Genomic DNA, 24,972 nt, shown 5'->3' on the forward strand with positions numbered 1-24,972 from the left:
GAAATCAGGTGGTGACAACATATGTGTATTGCCTGGTTGCAATTATGTTAATGGAATTGGGAGTCAAGAAAATCTTTGAATGAGCGACTTTTTTTTTTTTTTTTTTTTTTTCCTTCTTCACAAGGCAAGAAAGTCCCCACCTCCTAAAAGCCTGGTCCCTCCGCCCCTATTAAAGACAGCATCCCCACCAGCATTTGCACTGGTTTAAAGACCCCCTTAACTTGAAGGAGGAAGAAAGCCTACAGAGCAAAGAGAAAGAGAAGGGGGGAAACGTCAGAAAGGAGGTCTGGAAAAAATTACATCTACTTCAAGCGGAGTCCGGAGCAGCAGCAGCAGAGAGTGCAGGGCTCCCACTGATGCTCCAGCACATCTGGATTGGCCACTTGGATCCAGGCTCTCCCTCCACCAGCACTGGCCAATGACAAACAATAAGCTCCTTTAAGACACTCATTTTCTACTTATTTTTATTTTTACATTTTTTTTTACAGAACTTGGACACAAGTGGAAACATTTCTATTTTTTGTGACTTTTTTACCACTTGAAGTGATTTTTGCATTGATTTTTTTATTATTATTATTATTTTTAATTATTATTACTGCCTCAACATTGCTGACCAAAAGCTGATCACTTCCTATTACCTCAGTGTTGGAAACTGAAGACCACCCAGCAGACTGCAGCTCACAGGACCCTGGGTGCCTCAAGGTAAGAAGAGAAAAAAAAACTCCTGCAAAAGTTTTTTTTTAAAGTTTCTTAAGATGCTTGTTAAGCTGTTTGCTGAGTGACAAGTCTTAGCCTGCCATGTAAATAGTGGTGGTCAGGACAGGCTGAGATGTGTAGTACTATAGGGGGGAACTACAAGTCCCAGCATGCTCTGACAGCCTGCAGCTAAGAGTTGTCCATGCACTGCAACTGGTGATCAGGGCTGGCTGAGATTTGTAGTTCTCTAGGATTGAGCACTAATCCCCTGCTGTTGCAAAACTACAACTCCCAACATGCTGCTGCAGGGCAGGCTGAGATTTGCAGTACTATAGAAAAGACCTGTGAAGCTGTTGAAAAAGTAAATGATGGGAGTTGTAGTTTTTTAACACTGAAGAGCCACTGCTTGAGGGGGGCACTTCTGTGATAGGATGGGAGTTGTAGTTTTGTAACATGGAAGAGCCTCAGCTTGGGGAAGATTGCTCTCTAATATGATGGGAGTTGTAGTTTTGCACACAGCTGCAGAGGGACAACTTAAGGAACACTGTTCTAATATATGATGAGAGTTGTAGTTTTCTAACAGTTACAGAGGAACAGTTTTTGGAACACTGCTTTAATATATGATGAGAGTTGTAGTTCTGGAGCTTGGAGAACACAGCTCTATGATATGATCTCACATAGTATTATACAGGGTAATAATATAATGTAATAGGGAAGGTGCTGCCTGCCCTCATACACTGCTATATTGTATGATGAGAGTTGTAGTTAGGATGACATATAGTATTATATAGGGTAATATTATAATGTAATAGGGAAGGTGCTGCCTGCCCTCATACACTGCTATATTATATGATGAGAGTTGTAGTTAGGATGACATATAGTATTATATAAGGAAGGTTCTGCCCTCATACACTGCTATATTATAAGATGAGAGTTGTAGTTAGGATGACATATAGTATTATATAAGGAAGGTGCTGCCCTCATACACTGCTATATTATATGATGAGAGTTGTAGTTAGGATGACATATAGTATTATATAGGGAAGGTGCTGCCCTCATACACTGCTAGAATACATCCATTCATTGTACTCCATGTCTTCCGTTAGAAGTGGGAAGTTGCAGGAGGGGAGGAGGGGGCTGTGGCCACTTATAGCCTGCAGGGATAGAGGAGTACGTGCCAGGGTCTTGTCTAAGCATGGGGGGTGTCAAGTCCAACCTCAGAGACAATGACAAAAGGGGTTAGGGTGAAGTGACACAGACACCTCCACTGCACAGGGTGGGCTCTGTCAGGGGGTCTGTGGATTGGGCAGCAGCCACTTCACACCTCACCAGCTCAGCATTTCAATGAGAGAGGTGATGGCTGTGACACCATTCTATCTGAAGGGGATGGGGAGACATGATCACATGGTGGGGAATCTGCAGGGGGACACTGTATAAGTGCTGGGGGCAGGCTGGGATACAATGTGCAAGACAGTGGATACATCTTATTGCATCATGCATGAAGGAGATACTGGATACTACATGCACCAAGTGTTAAATACATGAGATACTGGATACTACATGCACCAAGTGTTAGATACATGAGATACTGCATACTACATGCACCAAGTGTTAGATACATGAGAAATTGGATACATCTTTATGAATTGTATAAAAAATGCATGGTGTTAGATACACTGTATGAAGTATGCACTATTGGATACATCTGTATGAACGGTTAGATACCTCTGTATACACCTATTAAGTATGCAATATTGGATATATATTTGTATGAATTGTATCAAACATGCATAGTGTTAGATACACTGCATGAAGCATGCAATATTGGATACATCTTTATATTCTCTTTATAACTACTGGATACATCTTTGCATTTATTATTAAATATTAAGCATGCATGAACTGTTAGATACAACTTTATACACTGTATCTTAGTGGATGTATCCTTGTATAGATTGCATGAAGCAGACACTAGATGACAGATACATTCTAGGATACAATTCTTGTCCATTGGATACATCTTTGTATAAATTGTATCAGTCGTGCATGGCCTACTGGATACATAGTGGTATACACTGTATCAGTCTTGCATGGCCTATTGGATACATAGTGGTATACACTGTATCAGTCGTGCATGGCCTATTGGATACATAGTGGTATACACTGTATCAGTCGTGCATGGCCTATTGGATACATAGTTTTATATACTGTATCAGTCGTGCATGGCCTATTGGATACATAGTGGTATACACTATATCAGTCATGCATGGCCTATTGGATACATAGTGGTATACACTGTATCAGTCATGCATGGCCTATTGGATACATAGTGGTATACACTGTATCAGTGATGCATGGCCTATTGGATACATAGTGGTATATACTGTATCAGTCATGCATGGCCTATTGGATACATAGTGGTATACACTATATCAGTCATGCATGGCCTATTGGATACATAGTGGTATACACTGTATCAGTGATGCATGGCCTATTGGATACATAGTGGTATACACTATATCAGTCATGCATGGCCTATTGGATACATAGTGGTATACACTGTATCAGTCATGCATTGCCTATTGGATACATAGTGGTATACACTGTATCAGTGATGCATGGCCTATTGGATACATAGTGGTATACACTATATCAGTCATGCATGGCCTATTGGATACATAGTGGTATACACTGTATCAGGACTGTAGCTTACATTGTATCCAGCATGGTAATCCCTAGATTACATTGTATCAATCCTGTGTCCTAGTATCTATCATGCAGGGGTAGGGAACCTTGGCTCTCCAGCTGTTACAAAACTACAACCCCCATCATGCCTGGCTTTAGCTTTGGCTGTCCAGGCATGATGGGAGTTGTAGTTTTGCAACAGCTTTAAGGCCACAGGTTCCATACCCCTATTCTAATGTATTCCTCCTTGCTGGGTTAGGATACATTGTATCAGGCATCCCAGCTGATGTTGCTACAGCTCCTTGTCATGTTCTCCAGTATCACATGACCTGAAAAAGTTGGATACAGCCTTGCTTTGGCTGAGATACAGCTCATGTAGGATTTGTGCAGATGTTGCTGGGAGACGTGGCAGATGTTGTACCCACTTCTTCATGTGGACCAGGGAGAGGTTCCTGGCAGATCCTCAGCCTCTTAGATAGTCCCAGTGTATTAGAAAACCTCATGGCTACTCCCTCCCTGCTGGGCTCAGAACCAGACCTGGGCTGAGGATGTAACATTGTGCTGATCCAGTGTGCTGGGCCTGGATGTCCCTGTCACCTAGGCCTGGATGTCCCTGTCACCTAGGCCTGGATGTCCCCGTCACCTAGGCCTGGATATCCCTGTCACCTAGGCCCAGATGTCCCTGTCACCTAGGCCTGGATGTCCCTGTCACCTTGGCCTGGATGTCCCTGTCACCTAGGCCTGGATGTCCCCGTCACCTAGGCCTGGATGTCCCCGTCACCTTGGCCTGGATGTCACCGTCACCTAGGCCTGGATATCCCCGTCACCTAGGCCTGAATGTCCCTGTCACCTAGGCCTGGATATCCCGTCACCTAGGCCTGGATATCCCCGTCACCTAGGCCTGGATGTCCCCGTCACCTAGGCCTGGATGTCCCCGTCACCTAGGCCTGGATGTCCCCGTCACCTAGGCCTGGATGTCCCTGTCACCTAGGCCTGGATGTCCCCGTCACCTAGGCCTGGATGTCACCGTCACCTAGGCCTGGATGTCCCCGTCACCTAGGCCTGGATGTCCCTGTCACCTAGGCCCGGCTCCCAGCACATTGGCCTCTGTGCACTCAGCCCTGTGCTCCTCGCTGTTTGCTCAGCTCAGCACTGACTTGGACCATTTAATGCTGATATTCACTATACACAGAGGCCAGTGTATGAGACTTGGCTCCGCTCCTGCATTGCAAGCAATGAAGTTGCCTCTTGTCCTCCCTCATCCATGTGATCCATGTGGGGAAATACCTTTGACGTCAGGGGGGTGTAGACTTCTGGCAGTGACGCAATAGCCCCGCTGCCTGGGATTGGATGGAGGGCTGTAGGCCGGGGTTCCCTCTCCTTTCTAGGTCTGCAGCTGCAGGCAGAGATAGTAGAGGAGCACGGAGAGCCCTCCTATAGTGATGACAGCTCCCAGGGGCCCCTCAGCCTGGGGACGGCTCTTATCTGGACACACAGTTTCCATTAGACATTTGTGGGACATTTTCCTGAGCTGTGAAGGCGTCATGGCGGCCTCTCCTGTTATCTGTCACCTGGCTAGGAATAGAACTTGTCTGGGTGATTTCCTTCTATAGACTCCAGGCAGGAAGATAGTGATGGAGAATGTATGGACCAGAGGGGTGCAAGATATAGCAGGCCATCTGTCATCTATGTACTAATCCATCCGTATCTCATCCATCTACAGTATCTATCTATCTATCTATCTATCTATCTATCTATCTATCTATCTATCTATATCATATCATATCATATCTATCAGGGGCGTAACTAGAAATGGCTGGGCCCCATAGCAAACTTGATTGGGGCCTTCCATTCTTGAATGACCACTAAGCCGTCACGTTTATTCAAAACTGCAAGGGCTTGTCAGGAGTGGTTGCAGTTAAACAGACATTTGAAGAACCTGGGAGGCCCACTTGGCCACCTAATGCTTCAAATGATGACAGCTCAGGGGGCCCAGTGTACTGCAGGAGCAGGCAACAGGGCCCCCTGATGTGTTGGGCCCCATAGCAACTGCTATGGCTGCTACAGTGGTAGTTACGCCTCTGCTATCTATCTATCTATCTATCTATCTATCTATCTATCTATCTATCTATCTATCTATCTATCTATCTATTTATCTATCTCCTATTATCTATCTATCTATCTCCTATCTATCTATCTATCTATCTATCTATCTATCTATCTATCTATCTCCCTATCTATCTATCTATCTATCTATCTATCTATCTATCTATCTATCTATCTCCCTATCTCCTATTATCTATCTGTCTATCTATCTATCTGTCTATCTGTCTGTCTGTCTGTCTATCTATCTCCTATCTATCTATCTATCTATCTATCTCCTATCTATCTATCTATCTATCTATCTATCTGTCTGTCTGTCTGTCTGTCTGTCTGTCTGTCTATCCATCCATCCATCCATCCATCTATCTATCTATCCATCCATCCCTCTTATATTTTTCTATAAACAATGTTATCCATCCATCTGTATCTCTTCTATGTTTCTATCTTTGTATCCGCCTCCTCTGTATCTAACTCTGTTCCATCTTTCTATTTTCTATCGATATATTCATCCTTCCTTCCACCTCTTTCTTCTCTCTCTCTATATATATATTGCCTATAGGTACTTTAGTGACTTGATAGATGTAACATCACTTTGCTATATTAATATATATGTTACAGTATAACGCTTAGATCCATGCATAACACGCCAGTTCAGCGACTTATAATAAATAAACACTAAATAACCGACTCAGCTCTGCTACACTAGATATTGTAGACACATTTGTTATATTACCAGGACTGATGAGTCTCAGAGCCCAAAGCCCCACCGTCAGCTCCATTGCTTATTTATCAGCCCTCCCATCCCCCAACCGCATCATTGATCATCTCTCATCAGTTCCTTTAGTGCTTGGCTTTTATTATCTCTCAGTATATTACAGCTCTGCTATTCGGCTACCATCATCGCTATTACTGCTGGTGTTACCACACTCCGCATAGTCAGGTTAGGATCCTGTATATTGTATTACATTCTCTCTCTAGTTGTCATGTCCTTTGCCAAGCCACAATATGCAGCTACTCCCCTAGTGGTCACTTGGGACAATTACAATTTGAGGGTGGTCCGTTGTCTGTTTCCAAGGAGAGTAAATGGAAGCTTATTATTTTTAAGGCTTTTTTAATTTTTATTTTGGAAAAGGAAATGTTTTACATTTTTTGGAGATGGGAAACTCGCTAGACGGCCGCAATGACGTTTTCTATGTTTTTCCCATGTAACCAGCTCTAAGAATCAATTTATTACACATTGGGGGAGATTCATCAAACATGGTGTAAAGTAGAATTGGCCCAGTTGCCCCTAGCAACCAATCAGATTCTACCTTTCATTTTCCAAAGAGTCTGTGAGGAATGAGAAGTGGAATCTGATTGGTTTCTAGGGGCAACTGGACTAGTTTCACTTTACACCATGTTTGATCAATCTCCCCCATTGAGTCTTACAAACCCCAAAGTGGACGTGAAGAACGGGAGAACATGTCAGCTCAATTATTATACACATAGGGGGAGATTTATCAAACATGGTGTAAAGTGAAACTGTCTCAGTTGCCCCTAGCAACCAATCAGATTCCAGATTTCTCACAGACTCTTTGGAAAATGAAAGGTGGAATCTGATTGGTTGCTAGGGGCAACTGAGCCAGGTTCACTTTACACCATGTTTGATTAATCTCCCCCATAATATACAGTAGTTATAGGGCCGATGTAGCAAAGCTGAGTTTGTCAATGATGTAGAGTCAAGTTTGAACTCCTGATATCTAGTTATACATCGCTCCTTCTTATGGCAGAATATATATATATATATATATATATATATATATATATATATATGCCCAATATGGAGGGCATCTCCCATATTACGTATTCTAGGACTGGTATTACTTTCTGGGGTTACCAGCGTGAAATGCGTTGACAGGTTTACAGGCCAGCCATAGCCCTCTAAGAAACATGTGCGGAGCAGTTGAGTGATGTAACATATGGCTGACACTCCTTAACTGTCACGTCCTCCTCGTCACCTCTTTGACCTAGGAAAACTCTTACTTGTCAGCGGGGGTCATTAGTCGTTGTGTCATAGCCAGCTGTAGAAGTCAACGCATCTGTATGCTCAATGGCAAAAGTTTTAAAGGGATTCTCCTCTTTCGACAATTCCTACAAGTTATAAGAATCTCTGAGTGTATTCCTGATCCTCTGCGATCAGCTGTAATCTGTGGCAGTAAGAGTTTGATTTCCCTGCAGCTCCCCCACAGGTGAAATGAAGCATTACACATTAAAATTAATGGGTTGTCTGTGTAATGCAGGACGGACAGGTCCTCCAAGGTGGGAGACACTCTATTGTGCTCGTTTTAGAAACCGGTGGGAGACTGATCGAAAATTTGGATACATCTCTGCGATACGTCAAAAGTTTTTTTCTAATGACAGGGACACATTTAAAGTCACTGTAAAAAAGTTGACATGACTGTCAGGAACTGGACAGCAGGACAAGACAAGACAGTGAGCCCTAAGCTCAGCCCCGCCCACTGTCCTCTACCTACTTGCCCCCCTAGGCTAAACCCTAGGGCAGCAACTGGGCGGCGGTCCCTGTACTGGCTTGGTGGGACACAAAGACAAGACAGACAGACAAAACACAATAAAGAATAGTCAACAGTCCGGGTCACAACAATCGGGCAGAAAAGTACAAAATCACAATCCAAGAAGCGAGGTCAATAAACAGGCAATATGGTCAGGGGCAGGCAGCAAGCAGGGATAGTCAGAATACAAGGCAAAATTGTCAGAATAAACAGAGCTAAACAGAGGCAGAAGCAGGCTGAGACAAGCTCAATAACCGGCACCAGAATGAGCCTCAGCCAAACACTTATAGGGAATAAGGAGAAACTCCCAGCCCCTATTGGACAAGGCTCCTGGTATCAACTAAATCACCTGTGCACAGAACTGGAGCAGTGTAACTCCTACATGGCCAGAGCACACAGCAAACAGGTGGGGCTGAACATCCTGATAGAAACAGGCCAGTGTTCAGACAGGGTTCAGGTTACAGCACAACACATACAAAACACTGAGTATCAGCGCCATCTTAGTCGCACAGTACCAGCCGAGGGGCGCACGGAACTCAGCACAGGCACATTCATGACAATGACATGTCATAAGTAATAATCAATCGGGTCTGGGTGTTTAGAACCCCACTACTCACTAGAAGAGCAGGGAGAAGAGCTCAGCTTAGCACTTCTGTCTCTGCATGAATGACACAAGATAGTCCCATAGAGTAACATTAGGAATCCGTCTGGGTTATGTGCACAGAGCGGCGGAGAGAATGGACATAGCCCGCTCTTCTAGCTTTATGAAATCTAAACACCCAAATTCTGACCAATCAAAACTTTTGACATGTTCATCCACTGTTGACAGCACCCTTTTAAATGTTATGCTCCTTGTGCATTGTGTCATATGTAGTACTTGTTTTTGGACAACACTTGACTCTAATGAGCAAAGCCCCTATGGCCCCCATACACATTAGTTACAAGTCATCCAACCATGCTGGACCAGCTAATATGCATGAACAGGGCCGGCTCCAGGTTTTTGTGGGCCCTTGGGCGACAGAGCCTTAGCGGGCCCCTCATCCATCCACTATGTAAAATTACCTGAGACACCACTAACATACACACTTACTCATTGACACACATTACTTACAAACATCACTGACTGACACACACACACACAAAAACTTACTGACACACCCATTACTGATTGACAGAAATTTCTGACTGACACACACACAAATTGTTGACTCACACACACACACACACACACACATTACTGACTGACAGGCATTACTGACTGACACATACACTTACTGACTGACTGACACACACACACACACACGAACGCACGTACTGTACAGCTCAGTCTTCTCCCTCTCTGCCCAGCTGATCACTACACTGTAGTATTGAGAACTTGCGGGATATGTGATCATGTCCTTCATCTCTATAAAGTTGGGAGGTCTCCCAACTTTACAGAACAGAGGATGTTGGAGGAGAGTAGCATCACACATTGAACTTCAAGTGTACTTCATTTTTCGGGGAAATAAGCCACTATCAGTGGAGTCTGGCAGGGTTTTAGACACCCGCTCTGCATTTATAACATATGAGTGTATTCAGTTGAATTGACTGTTCATGTGGGGGGGGGGGGGGGATCAGTTGAGATACCAATTAGTTGAATGAACATCCGACCAACTACTATTGAAGGTCTATGAGCCTTTAGATTGGTCATACATGAGTAGTGTTGAGTGGACTTGCCAAACTGTTTGGGTTCGGCCACATTCTCTGAACTCAAACTCTTGGCAATTGACTTCTGGTGGCTAAAGAAGATGGATGTCACCTCAGGACGTCCTGGAAAACATGGATACAGCTATCGTGAAATGCAGAACGTTCGTAGAATGTTACCAAACCCAAACAATTTGGCAAGTCCGCTCAACACTATACATGGGTACCAGTGGTTATTGATGTTCTTGTCCATTTGTAAATCATATGCTATCTTATCACTATCATTCACAATGCAATTCAATCCCAGGACATCCATATTCAACCTAATTGTGGTCACTCGTGGCCCATGCATGTCTGGTCTTTTTGAATTGCTTTGTAGAACGAGGAAGAACACAATGAAGCCCAATAGATTAAGCAATAATGGCATCTATAGGATTTAGGGAAACCCCCAGCTTGGTCCTTAGTTGAACCAATAACCCGCGGTGGCTTTGCCTACAGTCATAGACTACTATCGGAGAAGAGTTTAGTTCTTGTCTTGCTCATCTCTATTGGGCAGTTCCCTTCATTCCCAGACCTTTCTGTTTTAATCCTAATTCTATAATTCCTGGCCTCTATAACACTTGGCAGGCGAAGGATCTTTGGGACCACTGCAGACATGATATAATTTTCCACAGTGAGATTGTGCATGTATCCAGCCCCACAGGCTCTGGTGGGTAATCAAGTTAAGTCTACATTCTTTATATTAATCCATCCCTTCCTATTCATTTTATGGGTTTGCGCTCTACAAGGATTATCGCCTAACCTCTTTCACTGAAAACAGTGCAGCATTGTTTCGAACCAAGGCAACGAAAAACGGAACTCTTTAGCTCTCTGTGGCTAGAGGTGTGGTTAGTGGTCTACGTTTTAGGGGTGTGGGAAATGTGGGGAAAGTTCTCTCTCCCGATGCTGGTCTATCTGTACCCCAAGCCTAGAATGGGAAGGTCCTTCCATACTTTATACAAGAGAAAAGGGATGTGACCATTACCCTGATCCTATCTGCCTTGCTGTCTCATTGCCGAAGAGGATAAGGCCAATCCGAGGTGGGCCCTATCTTCTTATGGCCAATCTCATCCCCAAGGGGATGAATGCCATGTGGTTCTCTAAGTTTTACGTCTTCATGGTTCAAGTAACTCTCAGTAGATATGATTAACTGACAACATAGCACTAGTCTAGTGGCAGCTTACCCTTCTACATACCCCAGGCTGGGGATGTGAAGGTCCACTAGGCATTTATTGAACTACGCCTTCCGAGACAGATATATTTGGCTCTGTTCCTTCTTTCATGATAAGAGAATGGGGTCAATCTTAGCTTGATTCATCCATTCTTGGGCCCAACCATAGCCATGAATTCCCTTTGGGTGCTCTAAGTTCCAGATCTTCATATAGTAGAGGTAATGGAAAGCAGTTTATGGGAAAGGATAGAAAGTCTTAGCAAATCTTCGCACAGACCCAGGGAAAGTCCCCTTTTTTTAATAGCAGGAAAGCACCCCCAACCCCTGACTGAATGTGTTAATTGTGCAAAAATGTATTAAGCCTCGAGTGCCATCCTACACGTCAATATTTCTGGACATATTGTCATTTGCAATGGTGACACTTGTCCAGCTGCCCATTACAACCTGCTCAGTAAGGAGCCATAATGGTTCGAAGTGTTGTCTTCTATGATATCAAGGGGACCAAATTAAATTTTATTATAAAGTTTATTCTGATTGCAATCATAAAAGGAAAAGTTTTGGACCAATATGGTCCTTTATGAAGCAGGTTGCAAAGTGTTTACGAGACAAGAACCTTCATGAGAGACAACCAGTATGTCCCAAAATCTTGGCTTCTATGATGGCTTCTATGATTTTGCATTCAATTGGGTGAGGTTTGTCCCGTTGTTACAAAATTGATCTATCTTAGAGACTGTGACTATCCTTTCTAGTCAGCATCCTTCTTGAGTGTGTCCTGTCAATATAGAAGAGATCGCCCTGTTGAGTGATGAACCAGTACAAGACGTCAGCCTTCACATGAGTGGGGCTATTGTCGATCCTATCCCCAGACATGTAACAGTCCTGAATACCGCGTCGCTGGATTTATTTACTCCAATGAATAAGGGAGAAATAGCTGAGTATGTCGGGAATTACACAATTTTACGAGTCCATTAATGGCAATGTTGGTGGCAAGATCAATTCCCGGCTGTTTTTCCATAATCACCTTGTGGGTGACTGGATACCAGCGCAGTCGTGAGGTCATAGTCTGAGACCTGTCAGCTGTGTTTTTGATTTAAGTAAATATTACACCTCCATTACAGCTCCCTCGGGGGTTGTCACCTAGCTTTCATGGATATTATCTAATGATCCCTCCTGCAGGGTATATGGGTTATTTGGGATCTGGAAAACCTCTGTTGGAGCTGTAGTGGTGGCCATATTGACTTCAGTCATGTCTCTTCTGGGACTAGAGAGACATTTATCATAGGTGTATGTCAAGTCCAGTTGTGGAGAATTGGAACCAACATGGCTGACCCCTTTCAAAAACAGCACCATACCGGTCATTGGGGTATGTTTCTTATTACAGCATGACTTATAGCACTGAGTTGCAGTACTTCACATGCCCTGTGCATGGGGTGGCAGTGTTTTGGGCTTGCCGAACTGTTCGGGATGTGACAACATTCTCCAAACCCGAACACTCAACATTTGACTTGCGGCAGCTGGAGAAGTTGGATGCCACCCTAGGAAAGCATATATACAGCTGTTTCCAAACAGTTCGGCAAGTCGATTACAGTATCGGACAAGTACAAGGGGACAAGTGAACTCAGTTTGTTCTATTTTGCTCTATTTTTCGCCCAGATGTGGTCTGACTAGAGACTGTGTTCCATAACATAACATCTCCCAGCCCCGATGTTAATGACATTATATTAGTGTATGGCACACCGGCTCTTTGATGGATGACCCTGCCCAGCTCTAATGTTTACTATAACCATACCTTTGATATACATTGGGCACTTTCCATAACAGGGGCCGGTCTTGTGGCCGCTCCGTTCTTTTTCCCAGGATTATAGCTTATCCTGAAAGGCTATTTTGTCATATTCAATGAAAGTACAGGCCTTTTTTTGTGAAAAAACATGTGCTACTTGAGGTAAATTCATCACATTCCAGTAACACAGTGAGGCCTTTAAATATCCTGGCGTTCTGGCACAGAACAAGTCATATGTGTACGGTTCCTTCTTCTCAGCCCTTAGGAAGGCTTCTGTAATGTACTGTACGGAGCAGCTGCAACTCACGGTTACCAAACAACGCCACCAAAGAGTAACAACTAATGTTTGTGCAATGCCCTGCAAGCCTCCCTGTCCCAGATAGCTCATTGGTGCCTTAGAGAGTCTTTGGTGGCTTTACGAATGCCTTCTGCTTGCATGGGAAGAAAGTCGGGTAGATTCCAGGATGCTTTCCTAACTCCCTATGACCTCATCATGTGTCCACCTGTAGTGGTCGTACACATCTGACCAGGAAAATGTATTTGAGTTTGTCATGTGTTCCCTATGGTTAAGTGTAAGCTGGACCCCAGACAACCATGGTGGTGGTGGTCTATTCCTCTGGGAATATAAGGGTAAGACATTGATCTCATTGATATCATTTGTCGGTGGAGAGTTGGGAGGCCTCCATACACTTTACTCTGTCGACTGTGGCGGGTTCTAGTATTAAGTGTATGGGGGCCTTAAAGGTGCCCATCAACATAACAGAGGAGTAGAACCCATTGGTGGGACTGGCTAACTATTTTTTCCATAAAGTGTTTGCTCGCTCTTCCCCAAGACATTATATTGAGAAAAAGAAGGATCAGCAATAACAATGTTTACCATCTCTGATCCTTTTTACTGTTAGATATGTCTAAACACATGGGAGAAAACTCATGTCCAACGTTGGAACATTGTCCAACCCAACTGTTCCGGTGGGGCTGACAGGTTTGTCTTATAGGGGTTATCCTGCACTACAAAAACATAGCCACTTTCTTCCAGAGACAACACAACTCTGGTCTCCAATTCAGGTGTGGTCTGCAATTAAAGGGGTACTCCTGCCCGGACGTATTTTTCCGATATGGCCGGGAAGGGGGTGCTTATGGATGGAGGTCACTTACCTACCCGGTTCCAGCGCCGGGTCCTGGATTGCGGCGCCCAGTACCCCCGTCGCTTCCTGGTCTGAGCTGCCGCACGAGACGTGACGTGTCAAGGCAGCCGATTGGCTGAGCTGCCTTGAGATGTTACGTCTCGTGCAGCAGCTCAGACCAGGAAGCAGCCACAGGATGGGGCTACGGGGCGCCGCAATCCGGGACCCGGCGCTGGAACGGGAAGGTAAGTGATCTCCGCCATCCATAACCACCCCCTCCCCGGCCATATCTGAAAAATACAGCCAGGCCGGAGTACCCCTTTAAGCTCTATTCACTTCAATAGAACTGAGTTACAAAACCTGCACCCAAACTGGAGACAAGAGTGGTGTTGTCTCTGGAAGAAAGTGGTCATGTTTTTGTAGTGGTGGATAACCCCTTTAAGTGTACGGAGGTGTGCTGCCTTTCACTTGACAGATCATTTTGAAGGATTAAGGTTGTTGAATTTCAGGAAGTGTTTGGCAGCAGTGTATTGGTCTCTTCCCACTGAGAACCTGCGCACACCCAGCTGAACCGTACATCATGACTGTGTGAGAGAAAGATGGAAGAGGTAGTTGTTGGTCAAACAACTGTTTGACCATCAGCTATTGAAAGTGTTTATCAATATTGGCTCATGTATATGGGGTGGTCAGGAATGGTAGTGAAGAATGGTAGTGGAATAAGAGTAAACATCTTTGAGCAATTGAATGAAGCATTTGTCCACTATTTTTCTGCAGTCTCAAGTGAGGAACTTCAGAAAACGTAATGAATTTTCCTACGTAAGGTTAATGGTAATAATAAGATACAATTTAATACAGGACACAACTTTGATTCTTCCATTTCGAGTCACGTGACTAGCTATTAAATATGCATTGACGTCTCTCTCTTCCGGCATTCAAACGACTTCAGCATGTGCTTCGAGCTGGAAGAAGTCGTCTCGAGTCAAAGCTAATCCTACGAAGGACATTGTAACACTCCAGTCAGCCTGCGTCTAAGTAATGTTTGGGCTGGTTCTAGCTGTACAGGAAAGGCAGAATTTGCAGTTGCATGATGTAACAGGGTGGTGTTCCAAAATCCAGATGAAGCCAAGAGATGATGTGAGGGGAGAGAAATCAGCGAATGCTCGGTTAGCTGATACAACACAAAGGAAAGAAAGGCCAGAGGCAGTTTATCATACCGTTCCCAGGACCTTAATCTTTACCCGTGAATAAAAACAAACTGGCACCTAAGCCTATAATCTGGGCTGTCCCAGAGTTCTTGAGACTGGTGGAAAGAATTACCTATCAGATCTTTGTTAGGTCAGCAACCCTTGTACATGGAGGCTACACCCAATTTTAACAACTAGAATGGATATTTATTGGACGCCGTAACACGGTGATTTGTAAAGTAAGGTCAGATAGACATGGAACAGCCAAACACGTAACTGTGCGCCAATGGAAGATCTGTAAAGTTGCCCATACACAGGCAAAAGTCTGAGCAGGTTTGGCCCCCATACCGTGTACTGTATACTAGAGTTGGCAAGAGCCGCCATTGGCAGGTGGCCTCTCGAGAGTAGTGTTTTGCGGATCTTTTAAAATGTTTGTGTTCGGCAATGTTATCTGAACCCAAATGCTCAACGTTTAATTTCCCACAGCTAAAAAAAAGTTGGATGCCGCCCTGTGGCTGCCAGGAACACATGGATACAGCCTATGGCTGTGTTCACCTTTTCTATGACTCCTTAGGGCTGCATCCAACTTCTGCAGCCACGGGGATTCAGACACCAAATGATCACGTTCAGATAACGTTGCCGGAACTGAAAACTTTGACAGATCCGCTCAACGCTACTCTTGAGACTCCAACAACGGATGATGTTGGTGCAGAAAGGGGTCAGGTGTGATGGATTATCACTGCTTAACTCCTTTGTTCTCAGAAGGAGTAGCCATTTCAGAAAAAGGGTTTGCTGTGGCTTAACAGTGTCAACATCACTCTACTAGGATGTTAACAAAGATATGTCTTCCTCATGTTGCTACAGGACTGAAGCTGGCCAAATGTTTGTTTTGTGTGTACTCCATATCCACCTATTGCTGTTGGTGGTATTTCGTCACCTGCCCAAATCTTAATCTGATGGGTTGGATGTTTTTGGTCATTGGTTTTTACGTTAGACGTACAGTATTTGCTAAAGAATAGAAGAGCAACACTAAGTGCTGTTATAGTCCTTACATATAGTCATAAGGAAGTTCTACCCTACGACATGTAATCTATCTAGACGTCAATCCATGGTCTTTTAGTGGAGGACATGGTCTACCAACTTCATACCTGATTAATGTACATTGGTCCCTCTCTGCCATTGACCTAGACAGATATCAACGTTGTTCTTTGACCTTGAGTCAGATTGACTATGAAAAACTAGTTGTACACTTCTAAATCACGATTGTATGGCTGACTTAAGTCCTGAAGCCTTCCTGAAAAATCAATTTTTAATGATTGTTTTCTATGGTCATAAGTGTTTGTAACATTGTCTCTTGTTGATTGATACTAGAAGCCACCATGTATTGATATCCCAATGTAGGGTCGTGGATCTATATGGTGGCTTCTGGTATCCATATATTCGAGAATAAGCCATATGACTTACACTTTCTGTATTTTTTTTTTTCATTTCAGATGCATTGTGAACGATTTATATGTATCCTACGAATACTTGGAACTACCCTCTTCGGAGTGTCCCTCTTACTAGGAATCACAGCTGCTTATATTGTAGGGTATCAGTTTATCCAAACGGACAACTACTACTTTTCTTTTGGACTATACGGTGCCATATTAGCACTACATCTTCTCATCCAAAGCCTCTTTGCTTACCTAGAGCACAGGAAGATGAGGAGATCTCTTGAAACCCCTATCAAACTGAATAAATCAGTTGCCCTTTGTATTGCTGCATATCAAGAGGACCCTGACTACTTACGAAAATGTTTACTGTCTGTGAAACGGTTGACCTATCCCGGAATGAAGGTCATCATGGTCATCGATGGTAACGCCGACGATGACCTCTACATGATGGATATATTTAGCGAGATTATGGGGAACGATCGAAGTGCCACTTATGTTTGGAAAAATAACTTCCACGAAAAAGGACCCGGGGAAACCGATGAGTCGCACAAAGAGACTATACAACAAGTCACTCAGTTGGTTCTTAACAACAGATACGTGTGTATCATGCAAAAATGGGGAGGAAAACGTGAAGTGATGTACACCGCCTTCAAAGCTCTGGGGCGAAGCGTGGATTATGTGCAGGTAAGTAATAAGTCGCTGCATGTTCGCCAACACAAACATGTCCTAAATAAAGGGCCCTTTGTAGAAAGTGCGGAGAGTGTTATAGGATATGCCAGGCTCTCGTCGAAACAGTGAACCATTCAGACTATTTAAAACATCATGCTCCATGAAAGTTGATTTCTCCCTTGTATAAAGAGGCCGAAGAAACTGTAAAGTGAAATGAAAGTGGATAACGTCATCCAGAGAACTGACAGGGTGTCACCTTTAACCATAGTCCTCCCTCTCCTCCCCCTCCAAGCACATGTGTTCCTAGAAAGCCATGACACTCCTAGAAGGTGCAGAAGAGTATGTATGCCTTCACTCTATTATAGCTAGAATGAACCAACCGAATAGTCACCTGTAGTCTGACCAGGTTAAAATAATACTTACGTGGGGGGGGGGGGGTACTTTATTTTTAATATCCTGATGGCAAGTGGGCCATTGGCCTTATAAAAAAACAAAATGACCTATAGTGGTACAATGTGAGCTCAGACATAACACAGCTGGTTGGCAGCATTAGGTAATGGTGGAAAATACATCATCAAATACAAGTTTAGAACCATCTTGTAGACCCCCCCCCCCCTCTTTAATTTTCCTTAAAATATAATTAATCATTTCTAAAGTAAAACATAAAAAAATAAAAAATCATACAGAACTATATCACACCTATGGACTCATTATACCATATGTTAGTTGTCCTTGGATAATTTGTTTTATCCCTTATTCAATGATAGCCTTGTTTTTAGGGAACTGTATTTTTTAAGCTTTTTCCAAAAAGTTTTTTTTTTTAAATATATGTACGCACTGTGAATAAAAGACAGGCCACCAAGAGAGTCTCCTTCAACTCAATGATGCAAGGGTATAGCCTTAGGGGATGGAAAGGCAGCAGTCTCTCCAAAGCCTTGTGGTGCCTAAACACCTTCTATAACTGTCGACTGACTGATCGTTTAGCTGAAAGTTGTCTTTCTAGTCATATCCATACACAGGTATGGTTCAACGTTTATGTGTTCCCTATGGAGAAGAGGGGGAGTAATCCACAGGTAGACGGTTCTGGCACGGGCCTTTTCCTCTGAGAACAAAAAGGGACAGGCAGAGACATTCCAACATGCGGAGAAACAGGAGACCCCCATACACTTTATATTGTTGGCCAAGGGGGCCAAAGACCCCTTTGCTACCATGTAATAAATACGACAGAGTAAGTGGAGGCTCTATACTAGATTTTGCACTAGGGCCCAGAAGCTTCACAATACCACTTAGCTATGATGAATACACTAAAGAAGTCCATACACCTTAGAGCAAAGTTGGTCGAACCATCCACCTTTGGCAAGATCAGCGAACTAACTAACCTACTGATTCTCCACTGACAGGTGTTGTTAGTGGGGGTGAAGGGTTCAGAGTGTTTGATTTTCACGATTGACCCTATGGTTCTATTGTCTGGCTGTGCCTTACTCCTCTTCTTCCCATAGAGAAAACATGAACACTTGGCCATGTCAAACATTCATGTGTATGAGAAGGCCGGAAGAGACAACTGTCAGTAATTGAAAATCTATGCTCATCTTTAATGGCCTTAAAATATCAGTAAGGGTTTCTCATAAAGCAAACCTTTCCTCCATTTTCAGCACTGCTGAAAAGTTTGTACCATACCTAAACATGATCGAATTGATAAGGTGTGATTTGCTTTGGTTGAATCCACTCCAGTGATTCTTTTGACAGGAGTCCTTGTCCCGTCCTTATCCAAGTAAATTCTCCTCAAAATACATTTTTGGTAGATTCACTTGTCTCTTAATACACCCATCTTTGTCCTATTAGATAGCCAAGCAGGCTTACATACAGGTTATTGTTTATGTTGTTGGGGGGGTGTAACTTATATTAGCTGCATGCTGATAAGATTGCAAAACTTTTTCAAAACTATGGCTTTCCATGGACCTCAACGGGAATGTGTCAAGAGATCAGATCCAGAAATGCTGCAGTCGGCATTTTTGGCTAGACTACCATACTAGTCCAACATGTGCTGAAAACAAAAACCAGATATATGAGACTAGGGGTACTCTTAAATGGGCACTGTCACTTTAAAAAACTTTTGACAAGTCAAAAAGTTTTGATTGGTCAGGGTCTAAATATTCTGACCACAACCAATCTCAAAAACAAGCCAAGAGAAGTGTGCGGTAAGCGCATTTTCTTCCAGCTTTTGACCCATGACCAAGACAACCCCAATGTAAGTCTATGGGATTGACAAGACCCCCCCCCCCCCCATTGTAAAGCCCCCATTTTCTATTGATTTAAAATATTTCTTATAATTTATTCCTTGTTGATATTAATATTTTACTTATAGCCTTTCACTAGGTTAATATTTCAGTTCCTCGCCTCACCTCGGCTTACTCTTGGCCCACGAGACTAAACCTCCAGCTCCAGTTGTAGAAATTAGACAAAAATATTTTCCCACATTTGCAACAAAGCTGTCCTTATATTTCACCAAAAAAAAAGAAAAAACTCTGCAAAGACGAAACACATGTAGGGAATGTTTTCCTGCGCTATACATATGGCCTCCACTCTTCTCTTTTAACTCCTCGACACCTGAGGTTTGGCTGCATCTTGTAATGTAAATTAAGGTCAAGTCGATTTAACCCCATAAACCCCGGAGCCTAGAGCTTCTGCAGCCACAACTAGAACACGACACGGTAGATTTGCCGGTTGTTGGCAGCGGTGTAATAGAAAATATCTTCTCCTGAGAAAGTCATCACTCTAGAATTCCCCGGCGTGTATCACCTTCCAAATCCATTTGACTGTCTCTTAACTATGAGTCAGGCGGGTCTTCTTATCCCCTAGGATCCCGTTGTATAGGGAGGGTCTCCTTGCCCCAGCACACAGAGTACATCTGGTGAAAGTTTTTTCAGTCTTTGACGTTAAATCTGTGAGTTTTCTAATCCCAAAACAGTCTAGTGGCATTCTTCCAGGAAAACTAGGTTTCTCGATGTAAGGCAGGTTTTGATTATTCTTTTTTCTTTTCCTGCCTCAACAGCTGATCATCTCATGAATAGTTATGTGTAAGAGTGACTTTTTGAGCGAAAAATTTTGGAATTACCCATGAAAAGTTATAGAATTTAAGACCTGTGGTTAAATCCTTCCATAAAATTAGGACATGAAGAAAATTTGCAAAATGTTTTGATGAAAAGTCTTGTTTTGTGTATGCAGCTACCATGCAGATTTATAAATGTCTCTTGGTTACAAGTTATAAAGTAATTGTGTTGAGTCCCAATCCCTGACCAATTAGAAGTACCATGAGTAGAGATGAGCGCAACTGGAGCATGCTCGAGTCTGATACAATTGATTGTTTATCCTCAAGAGAGGTCGTCAATCTCTGTTCAGCCAAATTCTGGCATCTGATCAACAGCAACACTAACAAACGCAGTAAACAGGGCCACGATCAGTTGGCAACTAACCAACTCTTGTTATTTTGAGGCCACCACTACTCAGTGAATGAAGCCAAAGTCTTCTGGCCCCATTAACTGTGTATTGTGAGCGCCAATCTGCTGATCCATGGGGATACCTTGCTGATCAGTGATTAATGGCCCATCCTGGGCATAGATAATCATTCATTTTTGCCTTGAAAATCCCTTTAAATTACATGGAAGATTGGTCCTTGGGTTCTCATAGTTCCCATAATTAAGACCTTACTGTTTGGTTGCAAATTTTACCAAAATTTAGTTAATTTGAGAGTTTTGGGTTTTTTTTGTCTTCTTTTACTGCTCATTTCTGCTTTCTGTCCCTGGCCGGGACTGACTGATTTCATTTATTTATTACAACTCGATATTCTGTTCCTTTCAGCCAACAGCTGCAAATATTCTATTTGCTGAGCAATAAAAGTGATACAATAAGAGCCTGTTGCTGAAAGCCGAGTTATCCCATCAGAGAAACGAGTCATAGAGACCGATGTAAAAGTTTGTGTTTGTGTTCATCTTCCACTGCGACGCGGAGATGTTCCCACAATACGCAGCACCTGCGGCGTCCAAGTGTCTGTGTCATAGCTGGAGTGTTTTTGGGCTTCGGCCATACTTAACTCTTTAGAGCCTGGCACATCAGAAATAAAGGGAAAACTACTTCCAGCAAAAAGAAAAAAGAGAAAAAAAACCCTATCATATAAATTTAAACAAAAAAGTAATAAACAATAAATTAAACTATGACGTAAAAATGTAACCTTTAAATATTTTTTGTATATTTCTTTACTTTTTGTTTTTATGGATTAATTTTTTTTTTAATCATTACTTATATGTGTTCTCTCTTTTTTTTTAATCAGGTGTGCGATTCTGATACTGTGCTAGATCCAGCTTCATCTGTCGAGATGGTTAAAGTTCTGGAAGAAGACCACATGGTCGGAGGAGTGGGTGGAGATGTGCAGGTAAATGAATAGTCTGGGTGTTTTTCACCAAAAATTGATATTTCTGTATATATGTATACACATGCATAGTACCTCCATCTGGGACAAGGATTCAGTTTGCTGCCCTTGCCCCATATCTAAGTACTCTAGCCAAGTAAAAGTGACTTCCCAGGAGGGACAAGGCTAGGAAGGGGAATTGATGATCCTAAGTCTTGGATACCAGTAGTGGTGACAACAAGCTACTTGTCTTGATCAGAGTATCAAGGATACAATAGATTGGCATCCAATGTCTTGGCAAAAAGAGAACCATGATGGCTTGTGGTGCCCCCCTAGCACTTGGTCCTTGCCAGATACCCAGCTATGCCACTGTACATCCTAACTGTTTAGCAAGAACATTAGGTAAGGCAAAGCTTGGATGGCAAGACATGCATGGGGCCAGTGGAGGTGACAACAAGCCATGTTCCCATAGCCAGGATATTTATATACAGTGCTAGGGCATTAAATTTATTCTTAACTTAACTTACCTGTTAGGCTCCCAACAATGCCCCAGTATGCCGGTACGCCCCGGAACATATTCCTAAATTTGGAGACAAGTTGGGTTTCATCAAGGAGGAGAGAGTAAAGCATAGTACATCATACAGCGACGGCCTGTTTCACGCCTATCCCGCTCTTTGTCTGGCTGCATCACGCTTACAAAGGGCAAACTAGTGCTTTAAAGGGCCCATAATAATCAAAGAGGCCTGTTCTAAAGTTGGGCCTTTGGTCCAATCAAATTCCACAGCACATTCTCAACATCTCAATGATGCGATTCTTAGCTGTCTAGAATAACATGGTCTGATATAGATTTATACGTCTTCTTACCAAACAAAAAGCTGCCAGCTGTCTATTGCCTATGGAGATGTCTGAGCGTAACCCCAGCCAGACTGTAGCCTGTCATTTCCAGGAGCTCCTTGCTGGTTTTGGCTAGCTCTATCCCTTTGAAAGCAATACTGCTTGTAGTCACTTGGATGACATGGGGCTTGCTGAAATTCTAATTTATGATTATCCTGAGGACTGGCAGGAAGTCCAAGCCCCGCTAGACAAGCGTTTGTGCTTTTACAATTACAATAAAATATGACCAACGAACGAGAAACACTTAGATGTTCCTTTTGATGTTCAGCTCACTGCCCTATTGTTCCTTCGCTTCATACGTATAATTTAGTCTGATGTCGTTTTCAACCGGAGTCATTATTTCTGTATTAAATCCCATCCATGTATTTAGATAGGATACTGATGTATACCGCCTTTGTGTATTTTTAGATATCTTTTAGTTTAATTTGCAAATTATACCTTTCAACTTTTTCATAGTTTTTGTATCATGGATACCAGTCAAACACTATGTAAAACTAAGAAAAAAAAATTAAAGGGCAGGATAACAAAAAAAAGTGTGGCTCTTCCTACCGACACGTAGGTTATCTCTAGTATTCAACTCAATTCAATGTACTTTAAGAGTTGCAATACCACAATCAACTTGTGGTAAGGAGGCGCTGTTTTAGAAGACTATAGTTATATTTTTTCGAATCTGACACAATCCCTGATCTTCCCATATATTAATAATTTTTATCTTCTGCCATACAGATTTTGAATAAATACGACTCATGGATCTCCTTTCTAAGTAGCGTGAGATATTGGATGGCCTTCAACATCGAGAGAGCCTGCCAGTCCTACTTTGGCTGTGTCCAGTGCATTAGCGGACCTCTTGGGATGTACAGAAACTCGTTGCTTCATGAATTCTTAGAAGATTGGTACAATCAAGAATTTTTGGGTTCCCAGTGTAGCTTTGGAGATGACAGGCATCTAACCAACCGAGTTTTGAGTCTTGGCTATGCAACCAAATACACAGCACGATCCAAATGCCTTACCGAAACCCCCATTGAGTATCTACGGTGGCTTAATCAGCAGACACGATGGAGCAAGTCCTACTTCCGTGAGTGGTTATACAATGCCATGTGGTTCCACAAACACCATCTATGGATGACCTATGAAGCTGTGATCACCGGATTCTTCCCATTTTTCCTTATAGCCACTGTAATCCAATTATTCTACCGAGGACGCATTTGGAACATCTTGCTCTTTTTGTTGACTGTACAATTTGTTGGCCTCATCAAGTCTTCTTTCGCTAGCGCCCTTCGGGGGAATATTGTTATGGTTTTTATGTCGCTCTACTCAGTGCTTTACATGTCCAGTTTACTACCTGCCAAGATGTTTGCCATCGCGACCATCAACAAAGCAGGTTGGGGCACATCGGGAAGAAAAACTATCGTCGTCAACTTTATAGGGTTGATTCCTATAACCGTTTGGTTTACAATCCTTTTAGGTGGTGTCATTTACACCATATGGAGGGAAACAAAAAAGCCATTTGCAGAATCTGAACAGACAGTTCTCATAATCGGTGCAATACTTTACGCCTGCTACTGGGTGATGCTATTGACTTTGTACGTGGCGCTAATCACCAAATGTGGCAGGCGGAAGAAGGAACAGCAATACGACTTGGTGCTTGACGTATGATGATACTCAAGAGTATGCAAACTTATCAGAAATGATCGAAAAAGCCTTAAGAGACTTATATTTCTCTAGGAGTATTACGGACATGGATTCATGTCTTTAAGGGAATTGCAATACTGCTGCTGGGACTTGAACAAACACTATTTGTGGCTCGTTTTCACTTATCCAATGCCAAATAGATGAACACTTTCGCGAAAATGAAACACAGGCTTATCCTCGATTTTCGAGGCAGGGCTAATTTTGTGCACTTTTTAAATTGTGCATATGCCTGACAGTGTTATGTTCTATATACCTCACTGGTCATGCTTATGTCTGGGTGGTCAAGGTGGAAAGGAGTCGGAAAGATTTCTAGGCCTCATACACTATAGGATCTTTTCTATTTTTTTTTTTCCTCTGGAAAAGTTCCTAGTAAGTGGGCCAATCGGCTCGAGCAATACAATACAACTTTATTTATAAACTTCCTTTTTTATTTTATTTTAGTGATGGCTCTTTGGTCATCAATTTTAAATGCCAGGTGGGCTTTAGATAAAGCCTAATGGCTATGCTGTATTTTTATATTATTGTATTAATTATGGTTTTTTTATTTGTATGCCAATGTTTAAAGTTTTTACATATTTTATATTTTACATATCTGATAAATCAATTGGTTCTTTATTCGTTTTTTTATGTGTTTTTTTTTTTTAACTGATACTGGCCAAAATGTGAAACTTTATAATAGTTCATATTGTTCACCAAGAAAAGAATAAAATAATTATTTGTACATTTATGTCTGATTGTATTTATGATGTCAAATACGATTTAGCTACACGTTAAGGGGTCCTTAGTAGAGATGAGCGGAACTAGAGCATGCTCGAGTTGGATCGCTCGGTATTCGAATACCAGTGCAGATGAAGTTGGAAGC

At 42.7% G+C, this 24,972-nt stretch overlaps 1 protein-coding gene across 1 annotated transcript; it reads left to right on the top strand.

The window, feature by feature from the left end:
- Positions 1 to 613: 613 nt before the first annotated feature.
- HAS2 (hyaluronan synthase 2) lies at positions 614 to 24,593 on the top strand. Its single transcript, XM_069959834.1, has 4 exons — positions 614 to 702; positions 16,508 to 17,134; positions 21,447 to 21,548; positions 23,145 to 24,593. Exons 2-4 carry the CDS (start codon positions 16,508 to 16,510, stop codon positions 24,072 to 24,074), a joined length of 1,659 nt encoding a protein of 552 aa, XP_069815935.1. The 5' UTR covers positions 614 to 702; the 3' UTR covers positions 24,075 to 24,593.
- Positions 24,594 to 24,972: the final 379 nt, after the last annotated feature.

Source organism: Dendropsophus ebraccatus, chromosome 2, assembly GCF_027789765.1.
Source record: "Dendropsophus ebraccatus isolate aDenEbr1 chromosome 2, aDenEbr1.pat, whole genome shotgun sequence".
In the NCBI taxonomy this organism is placed as follows: domain Eukaryota; kingdom Metazoa; phylum Chordata; class Amphibia; order Anura; family Hylidae; genus Dendropsophus; species Dendropsophus ebraccatus.

Coding starts and splice junctions, on each gene's coding strand:
- HAS2 (XM_069959834.1), top strand. CDS start 16,508: ATGCATTGTGAACGATTTATATGTATCCTACGAATACTTGGAACTACC. Junction 17,135..21,446: donor GAAGCGTGGATTATGTGCAG/GTAAGTAATAAG, acceptor TTTTTTAATCAG/GTGTGCGATTCTGATACTGT. Junction 21,549..23,144: donor GAGTGGGTGGAGATGTGCAG/GTAAATGAATAG, acceptor TCTGCCATACAG/ATTTTGAATAAATACGACTC.